This window comes from Danio rerio, chromosome 3 (assembly GCF_052040795.2).
Source record: "Danio rerio strain M-AB ecotype USA chromosome 3, GRCz13ab, whole genome shotgun sequence".
Lineage (NCBI taxonomy): Eukaryota > Metazoa > Chordata > Actinopteri > Cypriniformes > Danionidae > Danio > Danio rerio.
In genome coordinates, this window is record NC_141023.1 from 50,833,903 (window position 1) to 50,856,235 (window position 22,333).

Consider the following 22,333-nt stretch of genomic DNA (forward strand, 5'->3'; position numbering starts at 1 on the left):
TACGAACTCCAACCTTGCTTGGCTTTACACAGCAAGCCAGACCCGTAACAATAAATAATATTAAATTAAAATAATTAGAACACCTCTAAATTGATGAGGAGCCGGAGTCTCATCTCCCGTTTCAAAGACAACAACAAAAATGAATGACCAAGAAAATAACGTAAAGTCAAATTTATTTGACGTATACATTTTCAAAAAAGGAGACAATAGAAAGCTTGCGAAGGTAAATGCCAAAATAACAAACAAAACTCAACAGCTAACGAAGTTTTTAACCCTCTTACCTGCACATGAAATTAAACAAATAAAATAACTTTCACTTACCTCTCTACTAACCACAAAACATGAGGAAAAAGTAATAAAACAAAAAGGCACCCTCCTCAGCACATGTATCTCTGTATACAGTATCTCAAAGTCAACGCTCAGCAATCACTTTTAACAATTTAGCCGAGTAAAAAAAACAACACAGTTTCTACTCCACAAAACAATCAACAAAAGCCAGGAGAGAGGAGACTCTTCGAACGACATTCCAGTCCGGTTTAAATTGTCTCCACAAACAAGCTGGCCTCCACGTGCTGGCTGGCACCTGATTCACCGCACCTGTGCGGCAGTGATGAAACCTATTTGGAGACAGGCGGAGAGAAGAGAACTACACGCAATACACACACAAAAACAAATCAAGAACCTCACTACTTAAGATATTTATTTATTTATATCATTTTTATATTATCATTTAATTATTTAAAGAAAATAAGTAACAAGGCGTTTCAGTTATAAAAAAAAAAAAAATTTTCCTTTCCTTTTGATGAATGTGATCAAGTGTGTTAAATCTGAAGAGAGTTGCTCCGACTACGCTGTCCTGCGCGCGTTGTGTGTGTGTGTGTGTGTGTGCGCGTTTCCTATCAACAAGAAAAAATGCCTAAACGTCGCCATCCGTATCTCTCAAAGTTGTTTACATGTTTAGAGAGTGTGTGACCATGTCAAAGTCTCTGTAAGAATGTCTTTGGTGTGACATGCGTATCTGTGGGTGCCTTTGATGTACCGCTTGATGCTTCTTACTTCGTTGAAGCAGCACCAGTGGGAACAAAATTAGGCACCGAAATGCATATGCTAATTCTGTGTTTCTGTTTGTGAGATACTGTTCTCACGCTTAGCTCACATCATTCAAAAGTAAAGGTCCACATTGTCCCCCGATAATGTCAACAGACTGGACTGTCTTAGCAACTGGCTAAATGTAAAGGAACTAACTCTGTCAGTTACAGTCACACGGTGCTGCGCGCATCAGTTTCTCACATTCGTCAGAAGTTAACCCCCAAATTGACACAGGTAATAAGATTGAACTTCAGTCATGTTCATGCTGTGAAACACTATAAAAATGTCCACTGTTGATGATGTTAGACTTCTGTTTTCAATAGCGATTTTAACACTTTTAATAAAGGAATTCCTCGGCAATGCATAAGGCTATTATTAATCAGAGATTGGGTGTAAGTTATAGTTTAACGTTAGGGAATGCAGTCTTAAACTTACAAACAATCGGCAAGCCATAGAACAGATGAAACAGTGATCCAGTTTAGTTTTCAGTATCGTAAGTCATATTTAACTCGTTCAGTTTTGCCTTCATTCGTTTTTTGATTTCAGTCGTGACATAAAGCACAAATCTTTATCACATGATTTATTTACAACACATTTTTAAACATAATAGTTTAACTTACTAATTTCTAATAACTACTTTTTTATCTTTCCCATGGTGACAGTCAGTGCGTAACATTTTACTATAGTTATTCTGCAAGATAGTTGTATTCAGATTAAAGTGCCTTTATTCTATAGTCTTTGATTTAGATTAAATTATAATTATAAGACTTCACTAGGCTACGTTAACTAGGAAAGTTGGAATAATTAGTCAAGTTATTGTTTAACTGGTTTGTTGTACAATCAAAAAATACACAGTAAATATTTCTTAAAAGGAGGCTATATATATATATATCAAAAACTGCTTTTATAAAAAAAAAAAACTAGAAAAAAAGACTTATTATGACTCCAGAAGAATGATTTGTGTTTTATAGGAAATACTGTGAAAATCTCCTTGGTTTGATTTAGATCACTTGGAAAACATTACTGAATTTTAAATTATTGGGAGGGCAAAAAAAAAATTGACTTCAACTGCATCTGTTAAAGTTTACAGGTATAAAAATATGTGTTGCTATACTTGAATGTTAGAAATGTGTTTGCCTACAATACAAAGTTACTTGTTAAATAAATTAACATGGAAGATTATTTTGAGTTTAAGTTATTTAATTAGCATATTTATGCTAGGGCAGCATTAAGACAGGGCAGCACGGTGGCGCAGTGGGCAGCACAATCGCCTCACAGCAAGAAGGTTGCTGGTTCGAGCCCCGGCTGGGTCAGTTGGCATTTCTGTGTGGAGTTTGCATGTTCTCCCCATGTTGGCGTGGGTTTCCTGCAGGTGCTTCAGTTTCCCCCACCAGTCCAAAAACATGTAGTATAGGTGAATTGGGTAAGCTAAATTGTCTGTGGTGTATGGGTGTTCCCAGTGATGGGTTGCAGCTGGAAGTGTATTTGCTGCCTAAAACATGCTGCATAAGTTGGTGGTTCATTCCGCTGTGGTGGCCCCAGATTAATAAAGGAACTAAGCCAAAAAGAAAATGAATGAATGAAAGTTTATGAGGACTGCAGAGGGATGCCGAAAATAATGACTTTAAATAATTAAAGGGGTGGTCCAGAATGTAATTTTAAGGCTTGGTTGTGTTTATAAGATGCAAAGCAATGTGTGCTTATGTTTCACTTGACGGAAATCGCGTAATTTTTTCATATATCTCACTTTGATTATACACAGCTACTCAGCTAACATGAAAACGACTGTCATATTTCCTAGTTCCTCTAAAAGGCCCGCCCTTAAGTGACTCTGATTGGTCATCGACATAATGTGCTGCTATTGGCGGATCGGCTCCACGTCACGCCCGTAAAAGCACACGCTTTTCTGCTGTGTAAACATGAAGTCAACCTCGCGCCCGCTCTCTAAAATAACATCTGACAAGTGTCTGTAACTAACGAGTGAAAAAGGGGTGCGGCTCCTTTAACAGCGTCTGTGTGTGCGTCTATGTGTGTGTTTGTGTGGTGTGAACTTTCTGTAACAAGCGCAAGAGCGTGGGACTTTCTTTTTCTCTGATGCTCGGATTAAGTTATTTTCTGTAATATATCGTGACAGAAGAATAAAGCACAAGATGTGAGATGCTACCTGTTGAGCCTTGATTTATTATTCTGCTGCGACCACTAGTCAGGTAAGCTAATCTGTGTTTTTTTAACTCTATGCGTCATGACGTCTTTCACGAGTATCCGGAATATGCAGGTGTAAGTAATATAAATCATCCACATATCTTTTGCGACTTCATTATCTGAGATGTGAAACACATGAAAAAGCCAAGACAATCAGTGCAGTCGCGCACACACATAAGAGATCGTGCTGGTGGAGTGAGTGTGTGTTTACAGGAGTTTGGCTGATAAATGTGAGTTTGTAGCTAAATCGTTTGCCCGCAAAGCAGCATTTCGCATTGTTTACATCATTGCTACAGCATACAGTTAACGCTAGACACTGTACATGTCATGATCAATTTTAAAAAATAAAAACACTTACTTGTAGATCACAACTTCTGCTTTGAGGAGATTTTAGCCGAATCCAGCACTGAACTTGGAGAGATTCAGGAGCTGTTTTGTCAAATCATGCTTGCTGAGTATTTTATAATTCTCTGGAAGTTAATTAATATTGAACTAAAGGCACTTCTGTCTTTGTGTCGTGTCCTTTGGAAGCCCAAATACAGAAACAGATGAAGCTCTGTGGAAACAGCCGTGTTTAGATGCATTTTTAGCTTCATCTCTGCTATAACGTTACAGCACCTCTGGCCACGGACCTTACCTGCATGCGCAGTGTGGGATGCGCAGTAAACGAACTTGTGATGTCACAGGGGGCGGAAGTATTTTTTTGTAGTCCCCAAAATTCGTTCATTGTAGGCTTTGCTAAGCTAACTCTGTAAAAACCAAGGTCTCCCTTAGCATTGAACTTAGAACTTTTTACATTCAGAGATGCTGTTTATTTTCACACAGCTACATTACACATCAACTAAAGTTTAAAATATGAGATCGTAGTGGACCACCCCTTTAAGTAGTTTGTTATGTACACTGTTAGACCTTACCGGGCGTTTTTACAGTAGAATACTGGCAACACTGTTGCCAGTTACTCACTGTAAAAGTTTGGTTACAGTAAGTAACTGGCAACAGTGTTGCCAGTTGTTTACTGTAACCGAACCATTACAGTGAGTAGCTGGCAACAGTGTTGCCAGTTAATTACTGTAATAGAGAAGTAGTGGTAACTAACTGGAAACTGTTTAAAGTTAATTACTGTACTGTAGTGTTACAACTCACAGCATTATACTGCATACACATTAATAGTATGTCATAGTCTTACTAAAAATAATTAGTATTCTTACCTGTTATTAAAAATAGAAGGCATAAAAATTTAGACAAATGTATTTTATTGTTTTGGCAGCAAACAAATATACAACAGAAAATGTATAACAAAATTAAGAAATCAGCAGATATAAATATCATCTTACATATTACAGGTCTGCACAGTAAGGCTGCGGTCACTAATGTTTGAGCATGCAAGTAGTGGGAAGTGAGAAGTGGGATTAAACAAAATAATTAGAGATTGAAAAAGCAAGCGACTGGTCCATAGTTAAAATTTTTGTTCAGACAGGTCATGTTTTGATCTTTGATTGGTCTCAAGCAATCACATGATGTGACTTCGCAGGTCAGAGATCTCCAAGTTTGAACTTTCCAATGCTGCGAACAGTTACATTTTTCGCATGAGCTATCATTCCAGTTCTGCAGCATTCATATGCGTATGAATAGAAGTCTAAAGGAAGAAAAGTGCAGTGTGACTGGGACTTTAAGCTGTAACTCTAATTGAACACACCTGATCAAACTAATTAAGGCTTGTTAGAAATCTACAGGTAATGTTGAAGCAGGGTGTGAACTAAACTCTGCTGCGCTGCAGTCCTCCAGGATCTTGGAGTTTGACACCCATATAGCATATTTTTAAAGCAACTGCCAACATTTATCACAATCACATATCAAATAAAAAAAATGCACACACACACACACACACACACACACACACACACACACAGAGAAAGTGCTGCAGTAAAATGTGTTTCTCTCTCCTCAATGCTGACCATGCAACAAAAAAAAAACTAAACAGCAAAAAACACAAAATATTTATTTTATTTTTTAAAGTTTCAAATAATTAAAAAATAAGCATATGAAAAGAACACACACATACTCTATATATATATATATATAGAAACATGTTTGTCAAACACAGGCAGATACTGTGTCAATTCTCAATAAAAAGTTTAAAATAATTCTAAAAAACAAAAACAAAGTCGGCAACACCGAAAATCCAAAGGATCCAATCTTTTATTGTTATAATTATTATCTACTTTAAAATCTCATGACCACAAACTTTTCTATTGTTTCTAATATAAATTCATAGGTGGAAACACTGCTCTGAAAAATACTTAGCAACAAACTCACAACCTGTGACCTGACAGTGGAGCTTTAGTGTGTGGATAGTTATTTGAATCCTATTTTTTTTTTTGATTCCCTGTGATTATTTCTGTGCATGTTACCTTACTGAGGTGATGGAATTTATTGGTTTTTATGTGCATAAACTTTTCGCATCTGTACATTATTGCAATATGCAATATCCAATAAATAAATATACTTAAAAGCGAGGAGAGGCTAACTAGCTAACAATGTAGCTTTCAAGTACACAGTTCAAGCCTTACTTTAGAAACCCTCAAAAACATTTGAACAAATTTTACTTACTCATTGTAGATTCTTATTTAAAGCCTAAAACATCAGATTCTACATCTGAATTGATAGACAAAGAATAGAGCACACAGCAGTAAACAAATCAAACACCTGGCTCCCTTAAAGAGCCAGCATTTTCTGAAAACTTTTTCTAATACCTTTGTGTTTAGAATAAGACAGCCTGTGGGAGTGTGGTGAGGCCTAAATCATTGTCTTCTGCCTTTAAAATGCACGTCTCTATAAACAGCAACATAAAGCATCAGAGTATATGGGACAGTAATGGTTGAACAGTAATTTGCCATTTATTGTCACAGTACATAAAGTAAATTACTGTAATTTATCCTTTGCATTACACAATTTTATACAAACTCTACTTCTTTTACAGTAAAATACTGTTTCCTTTCATTACAGCAAAACACTGACAATTTTGCAGTTATTTACTGCATAATCTACAGGGTAAGAGTGCAGTTAAGCTTTACCCTAATTAAGCACACCTGATTAAACTAAATCTAAAGGTAGTGTGTTGAAGCAGGGCTGGAACTAAATTCTGCTAGGCTGCGGCCCTCTAGTAGTTTGACACCCCTGGAGCATAGCATATTTTCAAAGCAACTGCCTACATTTATCACAATTATGCACATATTGTTTAATAAAAACAATTAAAATATGCAAACTTCATCCATAGGAAAAAAAATGATAATAAATAATCTGATCCTCATGTCGTTCCAAATCTGTAGTAATAATAAAAAAACACAAAAATTACATGATTTATACATTTATTTAGGAAAGCCTTTATACTATACTGTTAATGCCACTTTTACTTACTTTAATTGAAGTTTTCCAAACAAATTCATTGAGTCTCTGCAAACATGTATGTACGTGCTGTTTAAGATTTTTTTTTTTAAATAACACATTTTTACTAGTCATTTAGCAAAATACTAATATTCAGTTGAAAGTGCAATTTAAAAGCTGAACTATAGGTTAAATTAGGCAAATTAGACTAATTATAGAAACGTAAACAAAGTTATAATAATTATTATGACAATTTCTTTGCTATGTGTGAATATTTTTGCCTTTAAATGCATTTTATCCATATCTTATGCTTAGCTTTTAATGATCTCTGTGGCATTGGTTGACTCCTGATACTCAATGTTAAAACATAAAAGAAACCAAAGAAAACACATGGCTGCAGTAAAATTCAGCTTATCATCAATGCAATGTCCCACTCTCCCCTCAATACTGACCATTCACATATCAAAACTGAACAGTAAATATATATAAATATATAAAATTATATAATAAATATAAATAGCAACATAAAGCATTAGATTAGATGGGGCAGTAATGGTTGATCAGTAACTTACCATTTATTATGGCAGTAAATATCTGTAATGGGTACATAGAGTAAATTATTGTGATTTATTCTTTGCATTACAGAATTTCATACAAATCCTGCTTCTTTTACAGTAAAATACTGTTTCCTTTCATTACAGCTAAACACTGGGTATTTTACAGTTATTTACTGCATAATCTACAGTAAGGGTTAACAGTGTATGTTAAATTGTACCCCCTAAAAGTACAAGTGGCCCCTGCCCGGCCCCCCCAGTTACTCTGGTCTAGAACCGCCATTGACCATACCTAGAATTGCTTAGGTCCCCCGAATCACTAAGTTCACCCCTGGTCAAAACTAGTAAAGCTAGGGGTATTTAATGCTAAAACAACTTGCCATACTAGTGTTGAAGCAGGCGACCTTTTTATCACATCCTCAATCTCAGCATGACGCACCACTATTACATAACGTTACACTGGAAGTTGAGTTCAGTTGGCTGCGCATGCAAAGAAACTTTTTAACAAACAGAAGCAGACTGACTAAACATGGCAGAAGTGAAAGCAAGCAATATCTTGATCACAGGAGCCAACCGGGGCTTGGGCTTAGAAATGGTGAAGCAGCTTTCTGAGAATTCTTGTCCAAATCAGCATGTTTTTGCTACGTGCCGTGACCCAGAGGGACCAAGGTCTGAGGTGAGTTATGAATAGTTACCATCAACAGAAAATACTGGAATATAAACTGGTATGCATTAACTGTGCATTATCATTTTTTAAGGCACTGAGAGAACTGGCAAAAAAGTATCCAAGTGTAATCACTATCATACGTCTTGGTAATGTTTTTGTCATTTTAAAAATCTAATTTCTAATGCAAATATATAAAAAAATCTTAAATTAAGAAGCATGTAGTCAACAAGTAAAAATATTGTTTTGTTTTCAAAAGAAATAAATCAAAATGAAGGAAGTTTTTCTTTATGACATGCAAAATAATCATAGTCATTAAGGGTAAGTAAATAATCAAGAAAAAAATATTTTACTCAACCCATTGGCAGATTATTTTGCTTGTTTTAAGGTAAAACACATCTAATTGTAACTTGTTATTTCTGAAAACGATATGTTAATTTTTACTTGTCGACAAAATGCTTCCTTATACGATTTGCACCTTTGATATTTGCACTAGAAACAAGACAAAACATTTAAATAAGAAAAGTCATTTTTGCACTGTAGAATGCATTGTTCTTTTGTTCTGTTACTATTAGACGCTGATGATCCATGCAGTATCAAGGAGTCTGCCAAAAAAGTGGGTGCTTTACTCGGAGCAAATGGATTGAACCTACTGGTGAATAATGCTGCAATCTTGGCACGTGGCATCATTAAGACCAGCCAGGCTGAGGACATGAAAAACTCCTTCAACACCAATGTCATAGGACCCTTATTGATCATTCAGGTATTGTAGTTTAAAGAAAAATCAGTCCAGCACGTTAGTGCAGTCAATAGCTGCACTGTTAGACAGTACCAGGCTTTATTTACAGTAAAATACTAGCTACTCGCTGTAATGGTTTGGTAACAAGAAAACCTTTATTCTACAAATACCACTTTTACTTACTTCATTTAAAGTTCAGCAGTCAACTTTATTAAGCATCTGCAAAAAATGTATGGAAGTGCTGTTTAAGAGAGATTTTTTTAATTTCGCCTTTAAATGTATGTCGTTCATATACTACTACGGAAGCCCAGAACCGCAAGGTGAAAAAAAAAAGAAGCAATCTTGGTGGTAAGGGAAAAAAACTTATGTCGTTATAATGAGATATTATGTCATTATAACGAGATATTATGTCATTATCAAGAGATAATATATCGCTATAACAAGAAATGATGTCAGTATTATGTCGTTATAACAACATAATATATCGTTATAACTACATAATTTTTCATTATAACACCATAATATCTGATTATTTTGACATAATATCTCGTTATAATGACATAATTATTTTGAAATAACAACTTAATTATGTCGAAATACCGACTTTGTAACAAAGGGTCTGACACAGAGGGATCCATTTGCAGAGTTATTAAAGTTTAATAATTAGCACACAGATGTTACTCGTGTGCGAACTCACATAAAACACAGTTGTATCAAGTCGAAGGGCTGGCGGCAGGTAAACACAGGTTGAGTAAGCAGGCCTGGGTCAGAGGCTGGCGGCAAGGATCAAAGTCAGTGTACAGGCTTGGGTTCAGGGCAGACGGCAAGTAAGACAAGGTCGATTAAAGGCAAGGATAAGGAACGCTCAGTAGTGTTTGCTGGGGCAGAACAAGACTTTGCACTGAGGTGAGGTGTGTGCTGCTTATATGTATGAGCGTGGTAATCAGGAGATGTGCTGCAGGTGTATGTGGCAAACAGTCTTTGGAGATGACGGAATGTCAAAAGTCTGGTGATGATGACCTCTGCTGGCCAGCGAGGGGAATGGCTGGGACCGAGTCGGTAACAGAGCCCCCCTCCTGCGAATGGCTCTTGAAGTGAGAGGGACCACGACGCCGGGGTCTCTCACGGGGACGAGGGGCCGGCATTTCCTGGTGTTGATGATGAAACTCACTTAGCAGAGTAGGGTTGAGAATGTCCTTACGGTTGATCCATGATTATTCCTCCGGGCCGTACCCCTGCCAGTCGATCAGGTATTGGAGCTGTCCCCCACGGCGTCTGGACTTTAGGGTCTCGTGGATCTGATAAGCCTCCTCTCCATCGATGACGATTGGCGGGGGACCCTGATCACCGGCTGCCACCTCCCTATCCACCTCGGCTCGACCAGCAGCAGGCTTGAGCAGAGAAACATGGAAAGTGGGAGAGATGCGGTAATGGTTAGGCAGATTTAGTCTGTATGATATGGGAGAAATCTGGCGATCAATCATGAAAGGACCCACATACCTGGGGCTAAGCTTTTTACATGGGAGTCTAAGGCGGAGATCTCTGGTGGAGGTGTGTATGCTGTCCAGGTGTGTATGCTGGGTTGGGTCGTCGATGACGATCCGCTTGCTCCTTGAATCTCCTGACTGCGTGAGAGAGGTGAGTGTGGGCTGCGTTCCATGTTTCCTCACATCTCTGGAACCAGTGATTGAGGGCTGGGAGTTCAGATGGTTCTCCTGACCATAGGAACAGGGGGGGTTGGAAACCTAGGACAACTTGGAAAGGTGTAAGCCCTGTGGATGCCTTCCTGAGAGAATTTTGCGCATATTCAGCCCACATGTGAAAACGACTCCAGTCCTTTTGATTTTGGTGGCAGTAGGTGCGGAGGAAATGTCCTATTTCCTGGTTTAGTCTTTCAACTTGCCTGTTGGATTGTGGGTGATAACCTGATGTGAGGCTGATGTTGATGTTCAGATTTTTAGAGAATGCAGACCATTCTCTGGATGTAAATTGGGGACCTTTGTCAGACACGATGTCTTTGAGCAGACCATAATAGGGGAACACGTGATTGCATAGGAGTTCTGCAGTTTCCAGGGCTGCAGGGAGTTTGGGGATGGGAATGACCCTGCATGCCTTCAAGAATCTGTCAATGACAGTTAGGATGGTGGTGTGGCCTTGAGAGAGCGGAAGATCGGTGACGAAATCTATGGCGACATGGGACCAGGGACGACATGGGATTTCCAGGGGTTGCAAGAGTCCGGCAGGGCTATGGCGAAAATGTTTATGAATGTTACAGGAAGAACAGTTCTTTATAAATTTAATTACATCACCTCTTACGGTGGGCCACCAGTAACGGTTCTGAATGAGATCAATGGTGCCTGCAATGCCTGGGTATCCGGAACTAGGGCTGAAGTGGATTACAGCAATGAGTTTTTCTCTGAGTGACTGGGGAATGAATACTTTGTCCGCGGGACAGGCTGGAGGTGTAGGATGTTTGTTGGACACTTGAGAGATTTCAGTGTCAATGTCCCAAGTAATGGGAGCCAGGATGATTGAATCTTGAATAATGGGCTAATCTTCTTCTTTATTTGGTTCCTCCTCAGAAAGACGAGAAAGTGCATCAGCTTTTATATTTTTGGAACCGGGGATATATGTTACCGAAAAATTGAAGCGTGTGAAGAATAGTGCCCATTTGGCCTGCCGGGGATTACGTCTTTTGGCTGAGTATTGTAAGATTGAGTATTTGAGTATGGATGGCTGGATGTATTCTAAGTTCTTGTGGTCGGTGATTACCGTAAAGGGATGTCGAGCTCCTTCCAGCCAGTGTCTCCAGTCTTCTATCGCAGCTTTCATGGCGAGAAGTTCACGATTGCCCATATCATAATTTTTCTTGGCCGAGTTGAGCTTGCGCGAGAAGAAGGAGCAGGGGTGGAGCTTGTTCGACATCACTTGCCTTTGGGAGAGCACAGCTCCGATGCCAGTATTGGAAGCATCTATTTCGAGGACGAAAGGTAAATTAGGGTCAGGGTGGCAGAGGATAGGTGCCGATGAGAATCGGGCTTTGAGGTGATTGAATGCCCGGATAGCATCATGGTTCCAGCTCAGCTTGGGATTTCCTCCTTTTACCATCGAGGTAAGCGGTGCGGCCACGGAACTGAATTTTCTTATAAATCTCCTGTAGAAATTGGCAAACCCCAGAAAGCGTTGCAGTTCTTTAACTGTCTTCGGCTTTGGCCAGTTAACTACAGCGTTTACCTTTTCTTCGTCCATTGCCAATCCATTCGCACTGATTATGTATCCCAGGAAGGAGATGCAGGTTCTATCTTTTTTCTCCACAAAGAAGAAGCCTGCAGATGTGGGTGATATAGAGGGGCGTAAAAATCCTTTCTCCAACTCCTCCTTAATGTAAGCGTTCATGGTTTTGGTTTCTGTTTGAGACAGAGGAAATGGGGTGTAGTGCCAGTTTGAAGTATCCAGGCAGATAAATGTTTTTTAATCAAAGTGTCAGTGCAAAAAAACAATAAAATAGGTCTACAATAGGACTAAAATATGGAAAAACTGCTGGTACAGCACTTTGCTCACAATTATGATTATTAAGTTGGAATTGGTTTAAATTAGAACGTGTGGGTCGTTGATTCAATAATAATAATAATAATACCAATAATAATAATAACAATAATGGTGTTTAACATTTAATAGTCCATAAGAAACTCCTCGTTAGCTTGGCTTTTCCCTTGAGCTGTATTCAGAAGTAGTTCCTGGCAGTGTTCTATTTCCTGTTTGGCTACCCCCCAATGCCCTAATTATTTAGAACGTACCACATTTTAACAAATGGTTTAAAAAATTAAATATTAAAGTAAACATTAAAGGCTAATACATGTAGGAACGGGATTTTCTCTTAACAGTCTTACCACTAACAAAACATACTAACATATAAACCAAATGTGATAAATGAATATCCAGTATAGACAGTTAAAACGTTACAAAACTATGCTAAATTAATAAATTATTCAACATCATGTCTTGCAAAAACTAGGCTAATAAACGCCTACAGTGTTATACAACCTTTTACGGCTATTTACGGATTACATTTAATGTCAAAAGATTATTCTGGAACAACAAGTGAACACGCCAGTGCCTATTTAAAAGAATAGGCCTGGTAAGTTCCCACAATAACACTCGATAATTTCGGAACCTTAAAGATTTTACTTTAAGCATGCACATTGACCTGTTCCTAGTCTTATTCTGCCATCTTGTGGCCCATATACAGTAGAAATTAACACAGTTAGGCTACACTGTTAACCCTTACTGTAGATTATGCAGTAAATAACTGTAAAATAGGCAGTGTTTTGCTGTATTAAAAGGAAACAGTATTTTACTGTAAAAGGAGCAGGATTTGTATGAAATTTTGTAGTGCAAAGAATAAATTACAGTAATTTACTTTATGTACCCATTACAGATAGTTACTGTGATAATAAATGGTAAATTACTGCTCAACCATTATTACCCCATGTACTGCTTTATGTTGCTATATATATATATATATATATATATATATATATATATATATATATATATATATATACTGTTCAGTTTTGGTATGTGTATGGTCAGTATTGAGGAGAAAGTGAGCCATCTCTGTGTTTTCTTTGGTTCCTTTTATGTTTTTAACATTGAGTATCAGGAGTCAACCAATGTCAAAGTCACAGAGCTAATTAAAAGGTAAAGATATCGACGAGATGCATTTAAAGGCAAAAATATTCACACAGAGCAACCAAATTATCACAATCATTTTTATAACTTTGTTTACTATTCTATAATTAATTTAATTTGCCTAGTTTAGCCAATAGTTAAGCTTTTAAATTGCACTTTAAGCTGAATATTAGCATTTTGCTAATTAACTAGTAAAAATGTGTTATTTAAAAAATATGTTAAACAGCACGTACAAACATTTTCGCAGAGACTCAATGAATTTGTTTGGAAAACTTCAAATGAAGTAGGTAAAAATGGCATTAACAGTATAGTATAAAGACTTAAATAAATGTATTAATCAGGTTATTTGTTTATTATTATTATTATTACTACAGGTTTGGAACAACATGAGGATCAGAATATTTATTTATTTTTTATTTTTTTTGCTTTGGATGACGTTTGTATATTGTTTGTATATTATTGTTTTTATTCAATGATATGTGCATGATTGTGATAAATGTAGGCAATTCCTTTGAAAATATGCTATGTACCAAGGATGTCAAACTCCTGGAGGGCCGCAGCCCAGCAGAATTTAGTTCCAGCCCTTCTTCAACACACTACCTTTAGATTTAGTTTGATCAGGTGTGTTTAATTAGTATAACTGCACTGTTACTCTGTAGATTGTGCAGTAAATAACTGCAAAATAGCCAGTGTTTTGCTGTAATAAAAGAAAACATTTATTATTTATTAACACATTATTTTACTGTTAAAGGAGTAGACTTTGTATGAAATTGTGTAGTGCAAAGAATTAATTCCAATAAATTCTCTGATGGTTTATGTTGCTATTTATATAGACGTGCATTTTAAAGGCAGAAAATAATGATTTAGGCATCACCATACACTCCCACAGGCTGTCTGTCTTATTCTAAACACAAAGGTGTTAGAAATAGTTTTCAGAAAATGCTGGCCCTTTAAGGGAGCCAGGTGTTTGATTTGTTTACTGCTGAGTGCGCTCTATTCTCTGTCCATCAATTCAGATGTAGAGTCTGATATGTTTTAGACTTTAAATAAGAATCTATAATGAGTAAGTAAAATGTGTTCAAATGTTTTTGAGGGTTTATAAAATAAGGCTGTGTTTTAAGTTATATTGTTGTTATCTTGAACTGTGTACTTGAAAGCTACATTGTTAGCCTCTCCTCATATAACTTCTTACATTACTTTTGTTTAAGTATTTATTGGATATTGCATACTGCCATAATGTACAGATGCTAACAGTTGTATGTATCTTTCTGGCAACTAAGCCAAAATTAAATTCCATCATCTCAGTAAGGTAACATGTGCACATCATCACAGGGAATCACAAAAACATGATACACATAGCCATCCACTCACAAAAGCTCCACTGTCCGGTCCCAGGTTGTGAGTTTGTTGCTAAGTATTTTTCAGAGCAGTGTTTCCACCTATGAATTTATATTAGAAACAATAATAAAGTTTGTTGTCATGAGATAATTATAACAATAAAAGATTGGATCCTTTGGTTTTTCGGTGTTGCCAACTTTATTTTTTATAATTACTTACTAAAATTTTTATTGAGATTTAACACAGTTTTTAATTATTTAAAACTTTAAACTTTAAAATAATTATGTTGTGTTTTTTGCTGTTCATTTGCTGATCTACCTTCCAGCAGATTTTAGTTGCTATTCATTTCAAACACACCTAAACCAATTAATTAGGACCTGAACACCACTTGATAATTACAGGCAGGTGTGTTTGATATGGGTAGCAACTGAAATCTGCAGGAAGGTAGATATCCAGGAACAGGATTGAGCACCACTGCTGTATACCATGGGGGTCAAACTCCAAGTTCCTGGAGAACTGCAGGGCAGCAGAGTTTAGTACCCACCCTGCTTCAACATTACCTGTAGATTTCTAACAAGCCTTAATTAGTTTGATCAGGTGTGTTTAATTAGAGTTACAGCTTAAAGTCCCTGTCACACTGCACTTTTCTTCCTATAGACTTCCATTCATACGCATGTGAGTACTGCAGACCTGGAATGATAGCTCATGCGACAAATTTCATAATTCGCAGCATTGGAAAGTTCAAGCTTGGAGAACGATGACATGCGAAATCACATCATGTGATTGCTTGATACCAATCAAAGATCAGAACATGACCTCTCTGGCTTGCTTTTTCAATCTCTAATTATTTTGTTTTATTCCACTCCTCGCTTTGTTTAATTCCACTTCGCAGTGCAGTATGACAGAATTTTGCTTGCTCAAATGTTAGTGTGACTGCAGCCTTACTGTGCAGACCTATAATATGCAAGACAATATTTATATCTGCTGATTTCTTAATTTTTTTATACTTTTTCTGTTATTTATTTGTTTGGTGCCAAAACAATAAAATAAATTTGTCTGAAAAATGTTATGCCTTCTATTTTTAAATAACAGCTAAGAATACTGATTAATTTTAGTAACACTACAATAACTATATATGACATACTATAAATGTGTATGCAGTATAATGCTGTGATTTGTAACACTACAATACAGTAATTAACTGTACACAGTTTCCAGTTAATTACCACTGCTGCTCTATTACAGTAATTAACTGGCAACACTGTTGCCAGCTACTCCCTGTATCGGTTCAGTTACAGTAAATAACTGGCAACACTGTTGCCAGCCACTCACTGTAATGGTTCAGTTACAGTAAATAACTGGCAACACTGTTGCCAGCCACTCAATGTAATGGTTCAGTTACAGTAATTAACTGGCAACACTGTTGCCAGTTACTTACTGTAACCAAACTTTTACAGTGAGCGGCTGGCAACAGTGTTGCCAGTGTTCTACTGTAAAAAACCCTGGTAAGGTCTAACAGTGTATGTCAAAATAACGACTTAATAAAGTTGTTATTTCAACGTACAGTAATTGTTATTTCGACATAATTATGTCATTATAACGAGATATTATGTTAGTATAATAAGATATTATGTTGTTATAACGACATATTTTTGTTTTTTTCCTTACCACCAAGATTGCTTTTTTTCACCTTGCGGTTCAGGGCTTCCGTAATATACAGTATATTACTTACCGTTGAATAAGCTCTAATGTGGCATTACTTGACTTTTGATTTACAAGGTTAAAATACTATGCGGTTAAAACATAAAAAGAAAAAAAATTAAGTTACACACACATACTTACTCTTGATATGCTTAGAAATATGTTTGTCTAAAAACAGTCACATCAATTTTTAAAAAATTAAATAATGAAAATAATTATAAAAACTAAAATAAAGTTGGCAACACAGAGAATCCAAAGGATTCATTCTTTATTATTATTTACTTTAAAAAGTATGAATTGACAGTTGGAAACACAGCTCTGAAAAATACTTAGCAACAAATTCACAACTTGGGAACTGACAGTGGAGGTTTGAAAATCCCTGTGATAATTCCTGTGTACACTAGCTATCTAACTGAGGAGATTGGAATTTAAGGGTTTTTATGTGTATAAAATCTGCTTATTTGCCAAAAAGACTGTACATTATGGACATAGGCAATATCCAATGAATAAATATGCTTACAAATGAAACTAATGAAGCTAAGAAGATATGAGGAGAGTCTAACTAGCTAACAGTGTAGCCTTCAAGTAAACAATATAAGATAACAACATTATAACTTAATACACAGACTTAATTTAGAAACCCTCAAAAACATTTGAACACATTTTACTTACTCGTTGTAGAATCTTATTCATGGCTTAAAACAGCAGACTCTGCATCTGAACTGCTAAACAGCAAAACACTGGATATTTTACAGTTATATTACTGAATAATCTACAGTAAGGGTTAACAGTGTGGGTAAACATCTGAACCACCAGAACACATGTATGTGACTAGACTATTATAATGGGATCACTTCTGGGAAAGAGCTAGTTCTGTGCCAGAGTTTGTGGTATTGCACAAAATGAAAAGCTTAAACTTGTTAAACTGGTTTCTTAGCCTGATTGCACAAACACGCAGCTGCATTGTAAAATGAGCTCACAGTTTTTTGCACTGTTTGTTATATCTATTCTACAAGTAGTCCTGACCAGTCAGTTTGTTCTGTCACTATATTTGCCTCAAGTTTCTGTCCTCTATTAATGTATTACATCACTCAATTAGTGATCAGTCCCCTTTTTTAAGATGATGCGTTTTTTAATTGCACATATACCCAAATGTGTTGGTTTGATGTTGAATATCTTATATTTACTTACAAGATTAAAAGTTCAATTTTCTTGTAAAGATATTTTTTGACACACAATAATAATAAAACTTTGGAGTAAAATTTGTTTTATATATGGGAACCATTATGTACCATGTAAACAAAAAAATGGTCCAATCCTTAACATTTATTTGTTTAAATTTGATCTAAAGCATTAAATCAAAACCCTAAAAAACATTATAAATAAAAAATCTATGTAATTTTATAATCATTTTCTTATGTGAATTTCATGTAATTTATATATCCCCTGTAATCCCCTTTATTTTTTGCTTTTATTCACTATTGATTTGTTCCTTGATGTTAAAAAACAGGCCAACAAATTTAACAAAATCCCAAGCCAGAAATCATTATTGATGGTACTGTGTTAGTTCAACTTCTTTTTTTTTTCTGTGTAGGAGTATCTTCCATATCTACAGACAGCAGCCAAAGCAAGTGGGACACCAGGCATGTCCAGTAATAAAGCAGCGATCATCAACATTTCCACTCTTGGAGGATCTATGACTAAAATGCCAGCAATGTTCTCTCAGTTCCCAGTGCTGCCATATTGTGTGAGCAAGGTACACCAAAGTCTTGCTTTTGCAATAGTAACACTGAATTCACTTTATTGCCCCTGAGGTGTTAAGGGAATGAGTTGATCTTTATCTCATACAGTACATTGTGTTTATCTTTCAGGCAGGATTTAACATGCTGACTGTTTTGGCTGCTGAGGAGGTAAAGGGGGATGAGATTCTCTGCATGGTGCTTCATCCGGGATGGGTAAAGACTGATCTGGGTGGAAAAAATGTGAGTGCTTTTTTATTAACACTATGTCACCGACTCGGTCCCGGTCATTCCCCTCACTGGCCAGCAGAGGTCACCATCTCCAGACTTTTAGCATTACATCATCCATCTACACTGATTGCGCATACACCTGATCTGAATCATGTTAACGACCCACGTACCTCTTATAAGCCGCACTCAAACTCTCAGTCAGTGCAAAGTCTTGTTCAGCCCCGGCCAGCATTACTGAGCGTTATATCCAGCCTGATCTCTTGTGTACGACTCCAGCCTGTCTCTTACTTTGCTTCGCCTTCTGCCTGCCCACGACCCACGCCTGATACACAGACTCTGATTCACGCCCTCTGTTCTCCACTCATGCCTGGTAACTCACTCTGTGTCTGTTCATCGTCATTCTTGAAACCATTACTACTACTGTGGATGTGTGTGTGCACCCAGGTGCATATTGTGTGTTTGAGTGAGATTGTGATCAATAAATACTGCATAATGGATCCCTCCGTGTCAGTCTCCTCGTTACACACTAACAGGGAGTTTTTTTGTTTTTTTTGTTTTTTTTTTTTTTTTTTTTTTGTTTTTTTTTTTTTTTTGTTAAAAGGATTTTCAAACTAAAGTCACAAATACAGGCTAATGAAAAAGTATGTAGTCAATTGAAACCAATAGCTCTGGGGTACAGTTCCCAAACAATGATGTAACTCGCGATTCATAGTACGATGCATTGTTTGGGAAAAGAACAATGTAGAATGTTTCCCAAGACTGTAGTTTCTCTGTTGCAGATCTGTCGTTTAACCATAATGTAAAACGTCCAACATGAGGCTATAAACGGGGTGGAGGAGCAACTCCATAATTTTTTTGGTTAGATTATATTTATTAAATTAAAAGTATGCTATATATTTATGTGTTCACAAGCTTAGGAGACATAATCTAAATTCTGCTTTATAATAGTAAACGCACAGCTGCGTTCAAAATGACAAATGTTTTCAAAGTGCATGGCGAAAGGAACACAATTGTCAATATGAAGATCGCTAAAACTGAACTGTAAAAAAAACCTTGGAAAGCAAACTCCACGTAAGAGAGATGGCTTGTTGTTGAATGTTGTTGTTGTTTTAAATCATTCCAAATTTAAAAGTTGAAAGGTTCGAAAGGAATAGGGCATGGGGGGGTAACTGAAAAAAGGAACACAACCAGGCTTCTAACTACAGCTCGAAAGAATGTTTGCGACTAGTCGTTGGAACGATGAATTTGAGAAATGCCAAATTAACAAACTATGTTTGTAACGATGCAACTTGCGACCTTAGTTGGCTAACGATGGTTTTTGTTAACGTACCCCTGAATGGTAAATGTGAAATGTTGGGTTTATTATAAGTCTATGACACTTTTAGTGTGGTTCAAACAGTTCTGTATGATTACAATGTCGCCAGTGTTGGGCAAAAGCGTCACTACAAGTAGTGATGCTACTAGCTTAACTACATTTCTCAGTAGCGTGATGGTGTCACTACTTTTTAAACCAAATAGCTTTTTAGTAGTGAAGCTATTATTTTAAGCAAGTAGTGCAGTAGCGTTCACACAAGCTACATTTGCTGATTGCAAATGAATAAGTGACGGCACCGTCATTCACGGAGCTGTGAGGCCGGTGTCCCGATGTAAGTAAATTCATATGATCCCGACATTGATGATTTCTTCTTGTACTTTTTACAATGGTCAACAACAAACTTTTAGACCATACCTCGAGCAGTACATGTTAACATGTAATAGTGGTAATTCTGATGTTATGCTCAAACACTTCACTGATTTATAGTAAGAACTATGTTTTTGAACTACACAATAGTACTCAAATTAATATATATGATTACTGTAGTGGTAAACTGGTAATTATTCCTAGTAATGGTAATTACTATTAGTTCATGATAGTTACTAATGATACTGCATTATGTAGTGTAATCCATTAATGAAGAGTTGCAAATATATTTACAATCTAATGCTTATTCCTAAATATTCTTCTTTACTATAAATTACTATATTATTTTGAATGTGTAACCTGGTTTTATTAGTTTTGTTTTTGCTATCATATACCGTAATTTGTTTCTGTATACAGGATATAATTTACAATAAATAATTGAAATGAGCAATCATGCCGCATATGTTTCATTAACAGTTTTATTGATTACTAAGATATACTTGACTTAGATTTAAGTTGCTTTGATTTAAAGATGAAAATGGCAAAAATAGCTTAGATGTAGCTAAGATACTTTTGCCAAGTAGCTTTTAGCTTAGCTGGCTACAATTCCCTGAGTGTAGCTTTTAGTGTAGTTAAGCTACATTTTAAGTAAGGTAGCTAATAGCTTAGCTCACTACATTTTTCAAGTAGCTTGCCCAACACTGAATGACATTTTTATGAAGTTAGTTTAAACCACATGATTGTCTTAATGTTCTCCTCTAAATCTTTGGTTTATGCTGATTTTGATCATTTTTAAACCATTTCTACCATTTATATTTTATTTTGCACACGTGATTGACATTACCTTTTATAGTATTCTAACTTTATTATTCTAAACATATTTGAGGAAGGTATAAAATAGCTTTTTTTAGTGACATGTTTGTTTTTATTTTCGCCAGGCGACACTTGAACCGAAAGAGAGTGTGGAGGGGATGCTGCGTGTCATTGGTGGTCTTACCGAGAAGGAGCATGGTGGATTTCTGGACTACACTGGAGCAACTCTGCCCTGGTAAACCAGAAGAAGAAAAAATATCTCCAACATGAGAACTCTCAAAATGGCTGATCCAGGTCCAAACTGCTCGATTTAATTCATTAGCCATAAAAACCACATTATTATCTCTTATTGTATGTTTATGACTGACACATTATTGATATAAAGCCATATTTGTACCAGTAATCACTTAATGAAGCTAATCACTTAATGAACTTATAAAGCGGTACTGTGTTTTTTATCGTACATTGCAGAAACTTCTTTTATCAAACATACATGGGTGGTTCTAGAAAATTATTAATAGGTTGGCAAAGGGGTGACACCAGGACGCTGAGGAGTGGAAAGACTAAACGCCTTAAATACTGTTAAAGCAATATCTTACATAGAGCATAATACACAATAATGACACCAAATGAGCCATAATACACAATAATGACACCAAAGGAGCAGACTGAATTAAATTTAAAAAAAAAAAAAACATATATTATAATCCTTCCCAGAGAAGGGTTGCAGCTGGAAGGGCATCCGCTGCAAAAAAAAGTGTGCTGGATAAGTTGGCGGTTCATTCCGCTGTGGCAACCCAAGATTAATAAAAGGACTAAGCCTAAAAGAAAATGAATGAATGAATGAATGAATTGTTATCCATGAAATGGAAAGTATGAAAAATATATTCTAAGATAAAATAAGATTTACATTTATATGGAGCCTAATTTACTATTGCTTTGTTAGTAAGTGTATTGAGAATGCTTTTGGAAGTACTTGGAGATCAACAGTAGTGTGGGGAAAATCCTAATGGGTGAATATTGTTGTTCATCCACTAGAGGACAGCATTTACTGTGTGGTGGGTAGGTACCTATTCATATCATGTGATTAAATACTTGAATTTGGGTTTAATTTAACAAGTATTTGTGTCAGGAAATATAGTTCTTCTATAGACTCATGAACTCTTTTATTGTAATTAATGTTTTTTTGTTTTGTTTTTTTGCTTTATGAATGTTATTACATGGACAATAAATCAACAAACCAACCCTATTATGTGGAGATTGTTTATTTGTTTGTAATAAATGCTTGCTAGTGAGTTTGAGTAACATTTTTTTTGCTAACTGTAATATTAACTATTTGCATTTTTAGTTGTGATGGGAGAAACAAAACTGTTCAAAGCATTGGCAGCAACTGAGTTTGGCAGCCTTAGAAACACTATGTGCTAGGGACACCTGGTGGTCAAAACCATGTAAATGCAACAAAAACTCAGGCAGACCATACATTAGAAATAATTTTTTTAACATATA

At 36.2% G+C, this 22,333-nt stretch overlaps 1 protein-coding gene across 3 annotated transcripts; it reads left to right on the top strand.

Moving 5' to 3' along the window:
- The first annotated feature begins 3,084 nt into the window (after positions 1-3,084).
- On the top strand, positions 3,085-22,076 carry zgc:92161. 3 transcript variants are annotated; one of them, NM_001004556.3, is given in 8 exon segments: positions 7,704-7,905; positions 7,988-8,042; positions 8,469-8,656; positions 17,958-18,119; positions 18,235-18,345; positions 20,953-21,458; positions 21,489-21,963; positions 21,990-22,076. In NM_001004556.3, coding segments are annotated over 6 exon segments (777 nt in total). In that variant the 5' UTR covers positions 7,704-7,758; the 3' UTR covers positions 21,067-21,458; positions 21,489-21,963; positions 21,990-22,076.
- The last annotated feature ends 257 nt before the right edge of the window (positions 22,077-22,333 follow it).